General features: G+C 34.8%; 1 protein-coding gene across 3 annotated transcripts in view; it reads right to left on the reverse strand.

The window, feature by feature from the left end:
* The window catches only part of LOC109102647 (teneurin-1-like), a 138,227-nt gene that overhangs the window by 97,921 nt on the left and 22,428 nt on the right, over positions 1–17,878 (reverse strand). For all 3 annotated transcript variants that reach the window (XM_042723704.1, XM_042723702.1, XM_042723703.1), the window contains exons 2-3: positions 4,685–4,961; positions 393–656 (exon numbers count right to left, since the gene is read on the reverse strand). In XM_042723704.1, coding sequence (XP_042579638.1) covers positions 393–656; positions 4,685–4,892 — 472 coding nt within the window. In that variant the 5' untranslated portion in view covers positions 4,893–4,961. The remainder of the gene's footprint in view (positions 1–392; positions 657–4,684; positions 4,962–17,878) is intronic.

Consider the following 17,878-nt stretch of genomic DNA (forward strand, 5'->3'; position numbering starts at 1 on the left):
GAGGTCAATCAAATACAACCTTATGTAAGTGTGTTTAACAAGAACATAACCTTAATGTGTGTGAGAGTAAGAGTGTGAGATAATAGAGTGTAGTTTACGCATAAATATTGCATCACTGAGTAGCAAAGAGAAAGTGGTGTGTGTGTGTGTGTGTGTGAGTGTGTGTGCGCAGCAAGACTAGGAAGTCTGTTTAACTGCATGTGTATCTCCCTCTGCGGCAACTCTCATTAAAATTGTAAAGTCATACACTGATGAGGGCAATCTAGAGTAACCCGCACACACGCACGCACAAGAATGAAATATTATAACATCATCATCACCACCATTATCTGGCTGACCTACAAAAAATGTGTAATAATATAATATGTATATAATATCAAATAATCTTGTACCGTTCTCTGGCTCAGACTTGCGCTCTTGTTCCGTATCGGTGAGGGACAGGACAGAGTTTGCTCGGCTTGACAGGCAGGAACTGTGCTCTGACTTCACTTCCTGCATCCACAACCGCAGGGCGTGGTCAGGGGAGGCACCGCCCTCGGATTCGGGATCGGAAGGGACACCGGCAGACATGCCTCTAGGGTAAGCGAGCTCCTGATTGGCTGCGTGAAGCTCAGTCTGGAAATCAGGGAACCCTGTCTGGGAGGGGTCCGAGAAATCTGTGAAAATCAGAAAGAGAAAGGAATAAATTAATAGAATGTACTGCACAAACTTTTAGTACACACACATAGTCTAGTGGCTTAGAGTTCAGTGCTGGAGCTGTGTACTGACTGTGAGATCTCTGGTGCCTGGCTGAGAAACTATTTTTTTCGCTCTTCGGAGACGGAGAATGGCTTATAACCCTCAAATAAATATTTCACAAAAAAGAATTCTGCTTTTAACTGCACAAAATGTGAAAACCATTTAAATTCCCCCAAGAATCTCAGAGTGTAGGACACATATGGGTTTACACACATGCACACTCATACACAGAAACACAACATGTGTGCGTACTATCACTACATTTCTCTCATTTTTAGGCTTACAGTACATCAACTCACTCTAGCATGCACACACAAACCATATTCTCTAAAGATTCTCTGAAGTAGCTTTATTGGCATGGTGTAAAAAAAAAAAAAAAAAAAAAAAAAAAAAAGTTTTATATTGTCAAAGCATTGATAACATTTAGCGACTTCTCTCATTTAATAACAAGATTTTACCCCACAACATCAGATGAGTGTTTGAAATAACTTCATTTTGTGACTTGGTGTTGCTTCTTATTACAGAATGAGGCAAAAAATATACATGTTTTTTGTTATCATGAAAATTTGATTTGATTGCAATGAGTATTCTTTAATTAATAGAATGTTATTCATTTATTTGAATTTTTTTTGTAACATTATAAAGTTCCCTTAAGGTCAATTTATTATTTATTTATCAGTTTAGAAATATTCATTTCTTTATAAATGACAGACTTTTGAATGATAGTGCACATTATTTTAAAAACAAAAACTGTCGCTGTCATTCTCTCCTGTTCCCATTTCCCCTTGTCTTCTTTTCTCATCTCATCACATACTGACTGGCCTTTTTGGACTAGTTAGGGAACTGCACTTTGTGCAAGTGTATGTACATACACATAGCATCCTTAGTCTCTTTCTCAAAGTCTCTTTTCATCTTGTGCTGCCTCTTCTTATTTTATGTCATTTCTTTTCTTCCTACCTCCTTTTATCCCTTCATCATCTTATCTTATTTCTTCTCTTGGCCTTAAATATTCTCTTCTTTTCATATTTCTTCTCTTCATTTGTTCAGGTAAAGGTGATGGGCTCTTGATGTGTGTTTAGGAAGTGTGATATTTCAGACCTCTGTGCGTGTGAGAAGTGAGCTATTTACTCAAGTGTCCTTAAGATTCCTCTCCTCTACCTCTCTGACTCCTGTCTCCGTGGCGACCCCTCTCACTGCTCTAATCATCTCAGTACTAATTGCCCACGATGCACTTCTCCGTCCTTCACTGAGAACATGACCCCCTGCTTCTCGGCCTGACCCACACACACATACACACTCGTCCACGAGCAGACATGGATGGAAAAAGCTAGGGTAAGAGGAATGGGTGAAAGACCTCTCTTTACATCTCTTTCAATTTCTCCTCCTTTCTCTCTCTCTCTGTCTCCATTTCCATCTCTCTCTCTAGCCCTCTCTCTCTTTATAAAGCTGTTTCCGTGGTAACTGGAACGGAATGTTTTGTTCTGCATGTAACATTTGAATAATTCCATTGAGGAAATAAAAAGCGTCACTGTAGCTTGCACAACCACCACCTTATGTATGTATATGAATATTTTATATACTGTGTGTGTATAATATATATATATATTATATATATATTGTGTATATATATATATATATATATATATATATCCTGATGTTGGAACTCTACAGTTGAGAGGTAAAATTCAGCGCTGAGGGTAATCTAAATATATGTTCGAAATAGCTTGACATTTTTGAAACAAATAAATGAATGGGCACTATTTAAACTTTTTGCATGTCCATTATTATTATTATTAGTATTATTTTATTTTTATTTTTTTCAGTATGAGCATGAAGCTTTGAGAAGTGCTGTGTGGAGTTGATCGTTTGCAAAAGGAAACCCACAGAGGCCATGCGTTATTATTTTTCTGTCTTGTTTTTCTTTTTTTTTTTTTTACAAGTAAACAAATAAAATGTATGCCATTTGGATAACATCATTTATTTTTAAGTATATATTTTTATTAATTATCCATAATTTAATCATACATATTTAATGATGTACAGTATATAATACATAATAGATAATCATTCAGGAGTTTTTTTATATTATTAATGTAATTTTGAATTTTAATCAAAAACAATTTACACATCCCCCAAATGTATCTGTTTAGGAGGCTGAAGGGTTCAGTAAAACTAAGTTCTATTCAGCAAGAATAAAAACGAAAGGGAACATTGCTTGTGTCTGTTCTTCAGTTGTGGGGAATCCTTTAATTAATGGGAATATTCCACCCTTGGGACTCAGACAAGAAAAAATGCCTCCATGAATGTAGAATATCAAAGGCAGAAGAATAAAGGGTGAAATAAATTATATTATTAAAATTATTTTAAAATTTAAATTGTAAATTGTTTTTCAAAAGTAAAACATATTATTATTTAATGACAATAGTGTTTGATGTTTGGTGTGTGTGTGTGTGTGTGTGTGTGTGTGTGTGTTTGTGTGTGTGTGTCAGTTGATGGCTCATTTCAATTTACAGTGAGTGTTTTCAAAGAATCCTGTTCCTCACTAAGAAATGATGCCATATAATCACTTTCATTAAAGCAACCATCAATAACAACAAACAAAACAACTCTGGACCTATGATCTCTTTTAGATAATGCAGCCTTTCATGCAATGTCAGATGCTTGTGATAACAGCTCCAGTGCCCATCTACTAAATGTAGAGGGACATTAATTATGGGTCATCATTTAATGCTGTCTCTCTCACTCAGACACAAGCAAGCATGCACACATATCCTCGTGGAAATTTAGTTTGACAGCCTTTAAGCGTTATATGAGTTGATCACTATGAATAAAGCTACTCTTCATATTAAATTAAATTATAAACCGCAACAATTATATTCTTATTTTTTTGTGTTTTTAAAATTTAAAATAAGAATTACTATTTGCTTTATTTTTATTTGTATTGCCATAATCTTTTTCTTGACAAACTTTAATTTTTGAGATTACAGTAAGACTGTAAATGTTTATTCAGAAAGGATGCAGTGGTTTGATCAAAAGTCATTTATATATCGCTAGGCACCATTCACACAGAACGCAGTTTGGTGTTGACAAAGATGCGAAGCGGGCAGTGGAATAGGAAAAACATGCAAGAAGATAGGAGTGAACTTCTTTTAACTTGAGTGCTGTGGTTTTAGAATGCATTTTAGAATGAACATTTTATGCATGAGACACTGCAAAAGATGAGGGTGCAACAGTCAAATGCATCCATGTTTACATAGAAAAACAATGGAAAAGCAGCGCAAACAAATAAAAAACCTGTAAAGAGCTACTACTGTATGACTTATATTTCATGTTTGCAATATGAAATATCTGTTGTTTTTACAGAAAATTTATAGTTAAAAATAGTCTACTGGTGTTATACCTTATAAGACAATTTTGTACAAGATAGTTTGTAGTTTCTTTTCTGAAAAGATATTTAACAAGTGATTTGTTACATTTATTTAAACATTTACATAATGTTGACAACTTCATGTGTGGTGCAGTTGGAATAGATTTTTCTTTAACTAGAGGGCTAATAAAGAAAAAGTTACTTGAATCATGTTGTAGTTACATTTTGAAGGTGACTAGTTAAAAATCATTAAAAAAAAATCGTAAATCGGTCAAAAGTTATTTTCAAATGTTCAATGATTTAAATTTTTTGCCATATCGCCCAGCCCTAGAATTCAGTTATTTTAAATTGTAATAGCATTTCACAATGTTACAATGTTTACTGTATTTTGATCAAATTAATACAGCTTTGGTGAACAAAAGATTTCTTATATGACATACATATGACATTCTTTAAATTTCAAAAAATTATTTGTTTTTATTTTGTTTTGTTTATTTTTACAATTTGCTGAAAAAAAAAAAAAAAACATTCTATTCTGAATGGCACACAATCCTGACACACACAAACAAAAGGCCCTACCTTTCTGGGGCTGCTCCAAGGGTTTCCTGCGGACTTTGTGGCTGTTGTAGGTGAATCTGCGGTCAGGCTCATAATCGGTGTGGGTGTGCGCCTCCCTGTAGTGTTTGTGATGAAGGCTGGTACCATCTTCTTCTTCAGATGAGCTGGAGTAACTGAGCTCCAGGCCGGGGTGGGGCCGTGCCAGAGATTGGTACAGCTTCTCATCCATCTCTGCTTACTTTCACAATATCACACACACACACACACTCAGTAATCTCAAAAACTCACTCGAAGCACACTGCACACACACAAAGAACAAAAAAAGAGAACAGAACAGAGGCGATGAAACAGAAAACAAACAACAGCAGTTCAAATGTACTCTAAACTTTCATTTCAGTGGTGCAATTTTTTTGTAACACGATACATGAAACAGCTTGAGAACAAACGGCTGCTCAGTAGAAATACATTTAAAGAGGCATGAAGGACAAAACAAAGCAAAAACACTAAAAACCACCCCATGTTTTAGCCAAACATTCATCGACCACCAAGAAAAGAGAAGGACTCAGAGGACAAATGAAAGAGAAGAGGGAGAGATAGAGAGAACGATAGATGGAGGGTGAGATGAAGAGATAAAGAGATGCTTAGATAGAGGAAAAGAGAGGAGATAAAAAAGTGAAAGACCAGGGAAAAAAGGAAACAAACTCAAGAGTTATACAACCGTCTGGTAATGAAGCAAATTAAATCATGAAATTAACTTGTCTCACTGTACAGTACACCAGTCAATAGATTCAAATAATTCATTAGGATTCACTTCTCTCTCTTTTTTTTTTTTTTTTTGTTGCAGTTAACCCAATCAATCTTACATTCTGAATTAGCTTAAATTTAGCTCTAATTAAATCTATATGGATTCCTTTGACAGTGTAGTGCATCCAGTTTTAATGCATTCAGTACTTCATAAGAAAGAAGACAAAATGATATCTAACCAATTTGATTTAAAGATGTCGTAACAGTCATCTGGAGCTCCTCTCATTAGAACTATCATTGCTTTTTCATGACCAATCTAAATTATTAGGGGTGCAACAAACAATTGATACTGAAAATAATAACGTCAATAACCATACTGTAAAAATTGGTAATCAATAATGAAAAAAATAAGGAATTCCTTTATCAATTAGTCAATCGGCAACGTCAATTTACAATGGTAAAAAAAAATAAATAAATAATCCTTTGTGAGAAAAGAAAAACACTCAAAATACACCAACCTCTACATAAAGACTCATTCAGACAGTGTGTCCACCTGACAAAGGGCAGCAAAGAATGTCAGTGGAATAATATTGACCAAAATATAGATTTTTGAAATATTTGTTGTTTGACATTAAATATTAGATTTTAAACTGACTGTTTAATTGAAATGTAACACTTTTTTTTTTTTTTTTTGCATCTAATAGGTGGGTAGATGCCACATTCCACTGCTCCAGACATGTCGACGCATCCGCCCTAAAATCATCTGCTAAAGTCTCTTGCAGATACAGATATGCATATAACTAGGTTTGTAGACATACAGTCAACTTTCTAGTGTCCACGGAGCGTTTTTGACCATTCCAATATGGTGGACGGCTGACGTATATCGGCTGATAGAATAAAACGCTAATAGGTCATATACATATACATGGTTGGGGCATGTTGCATTTCTAAATGCACATTATAATTGACTTAAAATTTAAAAAACATGCAGAGATGGAGCAGCATTTACTGAAAATAGCGCTGTCAAATGATTGATCACGATTAATCGCATACAAAATACAAGTTTTTGTTTACATAATATATGTATGTGTTCTGCGTATATTTATTATTTATATATAAATACAAACACATACAGTATATATTTTTAAAATATTTACATGTATTTACATCTCTATTTTTATATTCATATATTTTTTATTATATATAAATATATTTAATATATGAAGGTAAAATATTTTTCTAAAATGTATACATGCATGTGTATTTATATACAGTATACATAATAAATATACACAGTACACACACATATATTATGTAAACAAAAAGTTTTATTTTGGATGCGATTAATCGTTTGACAGCACTAACTGAAAAGCAAGCTACTCTGAGACACTGAAAACAAAGGATCAGGAGCTGTTCGTGTGTTTTACCCTGAAACACATTGTGCTTGTTGAATTAATTATTATTACACATTCCTGTCTGCAATTTTTGTGTCATTTTGAGCTATGTGTGTTATTCTTTTCATTTCTGTTATATATTATTGTTGTAATCAGGGGCGGACTGGCTAAAAAGTGGCTTTTTGACTTTTTGGCACAGAGCAGCCCACCACATCATAAACCCAGCAGCTCATTAGGGCTATTTTTAACACCACTTACTTACATATAAATATAACACAATACTGATTTATTATTATTACTATTTTTATTATTAACATTAATGAATGACTGTCATACTTCTTTACATCATAATTTGTCTTCCCTAATTTATATGGCAATTTTTAAATAATATTATATCTTTTACATTGCGGGACAGTTTAATATCACTAAAGTTAAATGCCATAATATCAGTCCCTACTCTGCTATGCTCTAGAAGACTTGAAATGCAGTGCAGAATGTGGGCTGTTTTTATTGTGCCTTTCTATTGGACAAGTTTTTTTATATATATTATGAAAAATGTTATGATGATGAAAAATACAGTAAATATACAGTAATATGTGAAATATAGAAATTTACAATTTAGAATAGCTGTTTTCTGTGGAAATATATAGTTATATATTCTGTGATCAAAGCTGAATTTTCAGCATCATTACTCCAGTCCTCAGTGTCACATGATCCTTCAGAAATCATTCTAATATGCTGATTTGCTGCTCAAGAAACATTTCTGATTATTATCAATATTGAAAAAGTTGTGCTGCATTATATTTTTGTGGAAAATATTTTACATCACCATTCAGTCTGGAGTAAGATTAAAAAAAAAAAATGTATGTATACTTTTATTCAACAAGTTTGCATTAAATTGATTTAAGTAACAGTAAATATATAGGCTACTTATTACAAATTATTTATATATTAAAATGCTGTTCTTTAACTGTCTCTTTTTCCTGAAAATGTTTGTCACATTTTCAACAAAAATATTAAGAAACAAAAACAGTTTTCAGTATTGATAATAATAGGAACCATTATTAATAACTGAGCACAAATCATAATTGACAATAATTAAGCACCAAATAAGCATATTAGAATGATTTCTGAAGGATCATGTGACACTGAAGACTGGAGTAATGATGCTGAAAATTCAGCTTTGATCACAGAAAAAAATGTAATTTAGCCTAAAAATTAAAAAAAATAAAATGTTCATATTAAAATATCTTATTTAGAACTTTCCTAATCATGGCACTTGAAAGAGAAAGTCTTCAGATTTACAATGTTCTAGAGTAATATAGGATTATATTTTTTACAGTTTTTTGAAATATTTTTTGAAAAATTTTCTTAGACACGTAAAATTACATCAACAGAAACATACATTAGCCGAACCCTGTTTGTTTTACGTGTTATTTATAGCAAACCATATAACAGATGCTTGGTCAGATTTAAGAAGAATCACGGTCCTAGCGCGTGCCGAACCGTGTGTAGAGAACCGTATGGTTCTGAGATATTCAGAAATTCAGTAGTAGTTTGCATGCCTAAAAATTAATGTCTGTCGCTTTACATTTATTGAAAACCGTTTACAAATATTGCTGAATTGTCTCATCACGTCTAGCTGTTTATATAATTTTTATCTTACCTCAGCTCGCATTTAAATGCCGCACAGCTCAGCTTTTGTGAGGTGTGCTGTGAAAAGTAAATCCTGCCTTCTTCAATTTGATTGGCGAAAACATTTTGACATTGACAAGCACTTTTTAGCCGCTGCAATGAGCCAGAGTGTGCTAAATTAATTTAAATTAATTTGAATGTTTGACTCAAGTGGGCTGCGCAGGCCATTCATCTCGACCGATGGACGGATATAGGCTACATAGCCTACATTTACTATAATCCATTCTTTATATTTATGCATTGGCCGGCCCACATTGTACAGCGGCCCACTGGGAAAACTCCCAGTGCTCCAGATGGCCAGTCCGCCACTGGTTATAATCTCATTGTTGTTGCTTTTGTTGGTCCTATTTTGTTTAATAATATAGATAGATAGATAGATAGATAGATAGATAGATAGATAGATAGATAGATAGATAGATAGATAGATAGATAGATAGATAGATAGATAGATCTATAAGAGGAGGGATTAGAAGGAAACTAATATTGGAGTCAGACAATATTGTGCTTGAATTGCCCTGCATACATCTTATTCAGTGCTCTAGCACTGACAGAATCTCTCTCTCTCTCTCGCTCTCTCTCTCCAGAGAACATGGCTCCCTTTCAGCTTTTACTTCCCAGAATCTAAACGCTAACCATGACCTTTCAATGACCTTTGAGCCTGAAAAGAACATTCTGCATTCAACAGAGGTGCGCACAGGTAGGGGAGGGCCACTGGAAAACAAGATGTGGTTAGACAGAGAGAGAGAGAGAAAGGAGAGACGCAGTCGAAAGGAGACAGATGAAAAGAAGAGGTGGAACGGATGAACACGGGATGAAAGAGAACCGATAGACCGTACAGGGTAGAAGAAGAGTCAAACGAAGATGAAGACGGGGACGGATAGCAACAGAAGTATGGCTGAAAAAGGAAAGAATGAAGGATGAGAGTGGACTGATGAAGAAATGAAGAAGGATAGAAGGAGCTCTTGAAATGACCAGACAGGTTAAAGACTTTGTGGGAAGCAGACAGGAGGGAGACAGACAGAGAGAGAATGTCGCTCACATCCTGACATTGATGAAATAGAAGTTAAATATTACCATCAAATGCTCGTTAGCGTGTATACTCTGTGTTGCTTTGGTAATGGGTTACTAATTGGCTGATGCGGAAACGCCCGGCATGACTAAGTGATGTGGGAGGGGTGTGTGAGTTAAATCCTTGTCAGTCTCTGGCAGGCTGCCTGCTGATTGGATGTCGTGCCAGAGCGAGTGCCAATTGGAGGCGGTGGTGACTTTGCAGACTGGAGGCAACGTCTTCACACACAAACACAATTAAAAGTCTGTTAGTTAACAGCAGCGGTGATGAAAGCTTCTTTTATCTGTCTCTCTCGCTCTGCTCTCATGAGGCTCTAGCCATGTGAAGTCTAGTAGAGGAAGCCGATCGAACCATTTTTAATCAAAACGGAACTTACTTGAACATGTAAAGAGGGTTTAAGGCCACTAAGAAAATCTGTGTGGGAATGAACGGAAGCAGACGCAAACCTACACTTTAAGCAGACAGATGGAGAGGTTTCTTATGGGAGTGCTGAATAAGTCTTTGTAATCAGACGATTATGATGATTACAGTGTAGGAGAACAAATTGCCAAGAGGGGACACAAACATGGGCGCGAACCCAGTCATGTATGCACAATTGTGCTCCTAATTGGGTTTGTGCTCCAGACTACACAGTTTATGTTTGGAGATGCTGTTCTTGTATCATTTAGAAACAAGTAAAGAATAAAGCCTCTCTTTATTAGGAGCTATATTTTGCTGTAAAGTTCTTGAGTTGGCTATATTATATAAAACATTGATGACTTTTTTTTTTCAGGAATTGCCCAATATTGGATATTTTTACTTATTCAGCCTACTTACACATTCTCTTACATAATACCAAAAAAAAAATATTCAGGCACTTTCTAAGCAAGAGGAGTTTTTTTTTTTTTTTTTTTTTTTTTTTTTACATTTTATAATCTTTTCTCCATAGCAGATTTCAACAATAAAAGGTCTTGATCTCATTCTGCACCCACATTACATCAAATAATGAAAAATAAAGAATAACAAAATCAATGATATGTATCGGAGGGTCCGAAATTTTCATTTCTTTAGCCCCAAATCAGCATATTAGAATGATTTCTTGAAGATCATATGACACTGAAGACTGAAGAACTCAGCTTTGCATTGAATTATATTGTTCTGAATTATATTTTAAAATATAGTAAAATAAAAAATATTTTGAATATTAATTTTTTATTATTATTACTGTACTGTATTATTATTATTATTATTATTTAGTCAAATAAATGCAGCCTTGGTGAGTATAAGAGACTTCTTTCAGAAAGATTAAAATCTTACTGACCACACTAGTGTATACAGATGTATACTATCAACCATTTATTAGTCATCAACAATAGCATAATTTTTGCAGCTCTATTCACAATCCATTTGACTTGCAAAATCTGATGTACTTCAAAAAAGTGAAAAAAGTGAAAGTGACATGACATACAGCCAACTCAGAATTCTTGCTCTGCATTTAACCCATCCAAAGTGCACACACACACAGCAGTGAACACACATACACACACCGTGAACGCACACCCGGAGCAGTGGGCAGCCATTTATGCTGCGGCGCGGGGAGCAGTTGGTGGTTCGGTGCCTTGCTCAAGGGCACCTCAGCCATGGTATTGCCAGCCCAAGACTCAAACCCACAACCTTAGGGTTAGGAGTCAAACTCTCTAACCACTAGGCCGCAACTTCCCCCAAACCATCTAGAATCAGTTGGATCGATACCTAAATGAAACCAACACTGAAAGAGAGTTTGCAGTAGATTGTGAAGAACTGTTCCTCTCCTGAAACGCTGTTGACACCCACTTAGACCGTGGAGGTTAAAGTCACGTTCACTGTTGAGAGCATCTTGAGATATTCTGATAGTAGCACTATGTTTTCCAATGGTGTCAGGCTTTAGAGATTTAAATGTTTATATTTAGCTCTCAGGGTGGCGAAACTAACTCGGTCTAGACTGATTTTCATACTCTTGCTGCTGATATACAACTGTGTATCTCTGCATCTGCATCGGTCATTTTAACCATAGACAGTTGTATACGTTTCGACAGCTCAATGCAGAGATGGATCAATGTATGGACAGTATTAACACTCTGTGTCACTGAACTTTCCCCAACTAAAGAAAGAGAAAATCGAAGGGCTGTTAGTCAGGGATAAAGAGCGGAGAGTGAAACTGTCTACAATGCGAAAATCCTCTCTTGAATACTAAGTCTCATGTTAAAATCCTCTGTGTATCGTTGTGCACAAATTTGAATTTTGAGGCCCACATCAGACAGGCCACTTAAACTGCTTTTTATCAGCTAAGAAACACAGTCCAAGCGCTTCTCTCTCGAGCAGATGCTGAGAGATTGATGCATGTCTGGACTGCTGCAATGCTCTCCGGTCTGCTTTTCCCCAGAACGCCTGGCTAGACTACAAATTAATGCTGCAGCACGAGCGCTGACAGAGAGCAGAATGAAAGCACACATTACGCATGTCTTAAAGTCCCTTCATTGGCCTCTCGTAAATTTTAGGATTGATTTCAAATTTCTGTTACCGGTGTACAGATCCCTTAATGGGTTTGCACCTAAATCCATATCTAATAAGCTTGCGAGGATCGTTTCAAACGGGTCTCTCTGGTCTCCTAACACTGGCGTCCCAGCAGTCAGTAGTAAAACTCATTGCTCTCCAATGGCTGTTAGAAGAAATCACATTCTTGATTGCTTTAAACAAAACATGCACATTTTTAGCACAACATTTGATCTGTTTTCATTATTAATATGGCTGATTTTATTTATTTGTAAACTTTATTTTATGTATTTATTGCATATGGTTTAACTGCTGTGTTGTTTCTAATTTAACATATCATATTCTCTTTGATCTATGTGCATGTCTTCCTTATGTTATTCTGTAACTGCATTATTAGTTACATAATTTCCTGTTTAATTATGCACCAACCTTGCTTTTAATCTTTCATGTTTGCCAACTGACATTTTAATGTCTTTGCATTGCATCATTTGCACAAAATATGGTTTACAAATAAATCTGAACGGAATGAAGTTTTTAATTAAATTAAAGGTAATAATGTAGGGTGGGGCTGCGCTATTCAAATGCCATGAGAATATGACAGACATGTTAATAGTTTTAAGATTTTAAAATATTTGCTTCGAAATATTGTCAACAATAACATTAGCATGATTTGACTGCTGGGAATCGTACAGTATGACAGGCAGCCCGTAGAGACGTATCATATTTTCTTTCACGCACACACACGAACTGCATCTACACACAATGGATAATATTCATTCATCCATCTTCAGATTATCAGGGCAGACTTCCTGCGCTGATTCTCTCTAAAACAGTCACACACACACACACACACACACACACACATACACAGCAAGAGTTGACGTTCCCTCATCCATCTCTCTCTATTGCCAGAGTCACTTCCTGCACTGAGCGATTCTCTCCCCCCCACACACACACACAAACTCGCAAATTCTTCTGAGGAGAATCAGATCTGCAGCTAGAGAAAGCTTTTGCCCTGAGCAACTGCACAAACGTGTCAAAGCCCTGATACTGCCTAAAATAAAAGCTAACAACACATGCACACACACACAAACGGAGTCCGTAAACATGAAAGTCAAGCGCAGGTCAGCTAAGAATATTTCTTGCTGGTGGCATTTCTCAGTGTTCCCAAAAAGGTAAACACACACTTTCTACGTAAACCTGAAGCTAGTCAGACATCTCTGGGGGTCATATCTGACAAAGATCATCGCCATGGAGACCCAGACTGGAGGAGGGGTTAAGGAAATGGATGGCGATACCATCTACTTATGATACATAAACTCACATCAATATTCTTTGCCTTTTTCACACAAATCACTCTTCCTTTCACTACTTAGCCTCCTATATCATTGTATTTGTACTGTGCACAACCTGTAGATAACAGTCGCCTGGACGGGTTTAATTTGTTTGATTTTGCAGCAGGATACAGAAACAAATTACAGAGCGACATAATAACATGAAAATTCCATGTCTTAAGACCAATAAATATCCACGGATTCATGTGACATTTACATGATTATTACTATTTAAACTAGTGGTCGACCAACATATCGCCAATGCCGATATATCGGCCAATATTTGGCATTTTGCAAATATCGGCATCGGCCTATATGTTTTTCTGCTTGACCGATGTGTTCGAGGTGGGACTTTTATTTTGATGGCGCTGAGAACGGCAGCGCCTGAACACACGGTGCTCACATTCTACTTTTTGTTTGCCGTCGTCGTTAACAGTTCTGTCTAATATGGATAGAAATCTGTCTTTTAATCAGATAGAATGGTTAAACAAAGGAATTAATGTATACAAAAAGTATTATAACGATTGCTTTTAAACTATTAGTAATAGGCAAACATAATACTTTCTCATTTGCTGTCAGCATTAAGCATATACGCATTTATATCATTTAAACAAATCTTTGAATGATTAATGAACATTTAATATCACAAAGCTTGCAAACTTAGTTGAATCCAGCTGTGAGATCTTGTGAAGTGTGCATTTTTATCCAGCATGATTGCGTGTTCTCTGCGTGACGGTCGGTCCATGTTAATTGAATGCTTTAAACTTTAAACTCGTGATTTCAAATTATGATGCTTATGCATTTGCCCAGTGTCATATTTGTGTCATTTTTACTGTTTGCTGTGTGTAAAATGAGTGTTATCCTGTCTTTATTTTAAAAATATGATTCCCAATGCACACAGTCTTCCCAGAATACTGAGTGCCGTTGGTCACAGTGTTTACTTCCTTTTTCATTATATTTTTATTAAATATTTATTTATTTGTGAAAAATACTTTGTCATCTAAAGTATAAGTAGGATTATTTTACACATTTATTTTTTTAATCCATTGTCAAATGATTTCAAATTTCTTAAATATTAATTAATTTGTTTTGTTTTTTATTATATCGGCTTTATATCAGCCCCCCTGCTTTCCAATATATCGGCATCGGCTGTCAAATAAAAAATAAAAAAATATCGGTCAACCAATTATTTAAACAAACAAAGATATAAAGATATGTATGTATATATATCCATACTATAACATAACTAGAAAAAAAAAACATATTCAATAAAATTATTTCATTGCCTTCTCAATCAGATCAAGATTTCAGTCATTTTAATGACTTTAACACCCCCTGAAAGTCACAATATTCAAATCTACTGATATTTAGGCTTTCCAAGATCATGAGAATCCTGCCTTAATTAAACTTAACTGCACTGAGGAAATCAATTAGAAAACCACCTGAACTTGTTCATGATATATTTATGCATTTACTGTAAAGCTGTTTTTTAAAAGCCTATTGAAAAGCTTGACTGCTAAATTGGCAGTGGTGCCGTTACCCACAGCAGCTGTTGAAGCTCTGTTATAGTTTGTTCATCAAGATATTCAATAGCTTGGAGAATGTGATACGATTTGATTTGATTTAAGCTTCCCTAAAATATTTAATAAGCTGTCAGAAGCCTTCTGTTGTCTACTTTCAAAAGATGAGCTTCTAACCAGCTCTACTGGCTCCATTATGTGCTTGCTCTCTTGATTAACACATGACCTGGTGAGGTACACCGAACAACACAGGACATGGGGTGAGGCTACTCTCAGATGGCCCACTCACAGACCATTCACAATGAAGAGACAAGGATAAAAAAGAGCTGTGTTTTTAAATTTTCTGATTGTTAACTAGGGCTGAAGTGATTAGTCAACATTATCAGCAACGTCGACAATAAAAAAAAAAAATTGTTGTCGAATAGTTATTTGATCTCATGTGACCTAATGTAAGATCCTGCGATAATGCAGTTTGACCAGTGTGGCGCTGTAGCGCAAGACTGCAATTCAGCCCTCCCAGATGAAACCCAATAGAAGGGATACAGCTATGACCGGAAACTAACAATAAATGAAATTTTCTACCTATTAGATTGTGTTTTATTAACATCTACACTTACCCCGACCCTAAACCTACCCCTTACAATAGTGCAAAAACAGTAATTATTGTTGTTCAGTGTGACAAAAATGACGCTATATTGATGTGCGGATGACCTCCACAGCTGTATCCATTCTAGCCTTAACCCTGAAGCTGCTGAGTGGTGTTTAGATGAGTATGTAAATATGTGACCCTGGACCACAAAACCAGTCTCAAGTAGCTGGGGTATATTTGTAGCAATGGCCAAAAATACATTGTATGGGTCATAATTATTGATTTTTCTTTTATGCCAAAAATCATTAGGATATTAAGTAAAGATCATGTTCCATGAAGATATTTTGTAAATTTCCTACTGTAAATATATTAAAACTTAATTTTTGATTAGCAATATGCATTGCCAAGAACTTCATTTGGACAAATTTAAAGGCGATTTCCTCAATATTTAGATTTTTCTCAGATTCCAGATTTTCATTCCAAATATTGTCCTATCCTAACAAACCATACATCAATGGAAGGCTTATTTATTCATCTTTCAGTTGATGTTTACATCTCAATTTTGAAAAATTGACCCTTATGACTGTTTTTGTGGTCCAGGGTTACATATACTGTATGCTGCACACTTTCCTCTCAATAACGAAAAAAGCGAAGATGACTGCACAAGCTATGCAGCTAAGTCTGTTCACGTCACGTTCATTTATATAGCACTTTATGCAACTTAAATAAAGCAGCTTTATAGTATTTTAACATCAAAAAGAGTGTGAAGTTAGTGTTGTTTTCAGTTACAATTACAACTTGATTTTCTTTTATAAAGCAGCTCTCCATTGTGGAGCTGGCTAATGCTAATTTTTTTTTTTATTGATCATAATAATTATTACAAAAGTATATAAAGTAGTTTGGTTTGCAGAGATTAAAGCTTGATCTAGCTCAGGACTGTCTTGATTATAATAACCCTATAATATACTGTATTTTAAGAGAGAATATGTTATGAATAAAATAGTGTATCCTAAAACACCTTTATTTTGTTTCATATCCATATGACTTCCATAAGGAGATGTTAGGCGGAATGATGCATCATTCAGTTAGTTTTTATACAGTTAATTAAACTGTGAACAAGGGCGTCTCTCTTGTCTGTCATCACAATTTATGTGCTAAATATATTTATTTACAAAAATAATTGTATAATAATTGTAATTTATATTGATATGATTTTCGAAAGCTAAAGTGATTACCCTATTTTTATTTATTTGTTAGAATATGTACAACTCAATATTTTAAGTGACTGCAAAAGTTGAATAATCAATTAAATCTACTGATTAATCATTCAATGAATTATTAATTATTCAATTAATTGCTCTTATAATTGTTAGATTAATCGATTATCAAAACAATCATTTGTTGCAGCTCTATTGGTAATGGGGTGATTTATCACAGTATCTTGAGGTCTGATTCAGACAGCAATTTACTCCAACACTGCACACGGTCAATTTCAGTCCAGTGCAGTAACAGCTGTCAAGCGTGCAAACACACACACACACACACACACACACACACACACACACACACACACACACACACACACACACACAGGATGTGTTCTTCCTTTCTATCATCTAGATGGCCTTGAGAAAACTTGATATTAACTTGATAAGCCATATTGAACATGCAATGCTACAGAGTATTTCTTTCATCAATTTGTCCAGTGGGTGTCAAATAATTTTACTGTTTGTGAGTTTTATATACAGCAAAAAACCAAAGTCTGACACATACACACACAGACTAGTAATTTAAAATAAAAACATCCAGCATGGATATATATTTATTTAATATGTCATATCTTGTGTCAGACATACAGCAAGACTTGAAATTCCAAAAGGCACTCTAGGTTGAAGTGGTATTTTGAATGTACACTGATGTACTTTAAATGAATCACTCAAAAAGTCTACAGTCGGAAACAGTCTGTTTAAGTCTGAATCCAGAACAGTTACATAATCAACATATGACTCGCTTACCGAATTATGTAATGTTGTGTTAACTAATGTTGTGTAGTTTAGGTTTGTGAAACTTACATCATAACACAGTACACACATTTGTAGTTTTCTTTGTAAATTTTAGACATCATAAAATAAATACAGATAATTTATATACTAAAATGTTTAATATATAGCATTTACTATCCATTCCATTTGAACTTTCTACACTAAAATAATATTTTTCAAAGAAGTAAATAAAGATTACTGGAGTGTGTTTTACAAAAAAAAAAAAAAAAAAGTTTAATTCAGTGTGTTACTTGCTGTTCTTATTAGATGTTTGTGAAATGAACTAGCCATTCCTAAGTGAAAAGACTACACCATTT

This window comes from Cyprinus carpio, chromosome B5 (genome assembly GCF_018340385.1).
Source record: "Cyprinus carpio isolate SPL01 chromosome B5, ASM1834038v1, whole genome shotgun sequence".
NCBI lineage: Eukaryota > Metazoa > Chordata > Actinopteri > Cypriniformes > Cyprinidae > Cyprinus > Cyprinus carpio.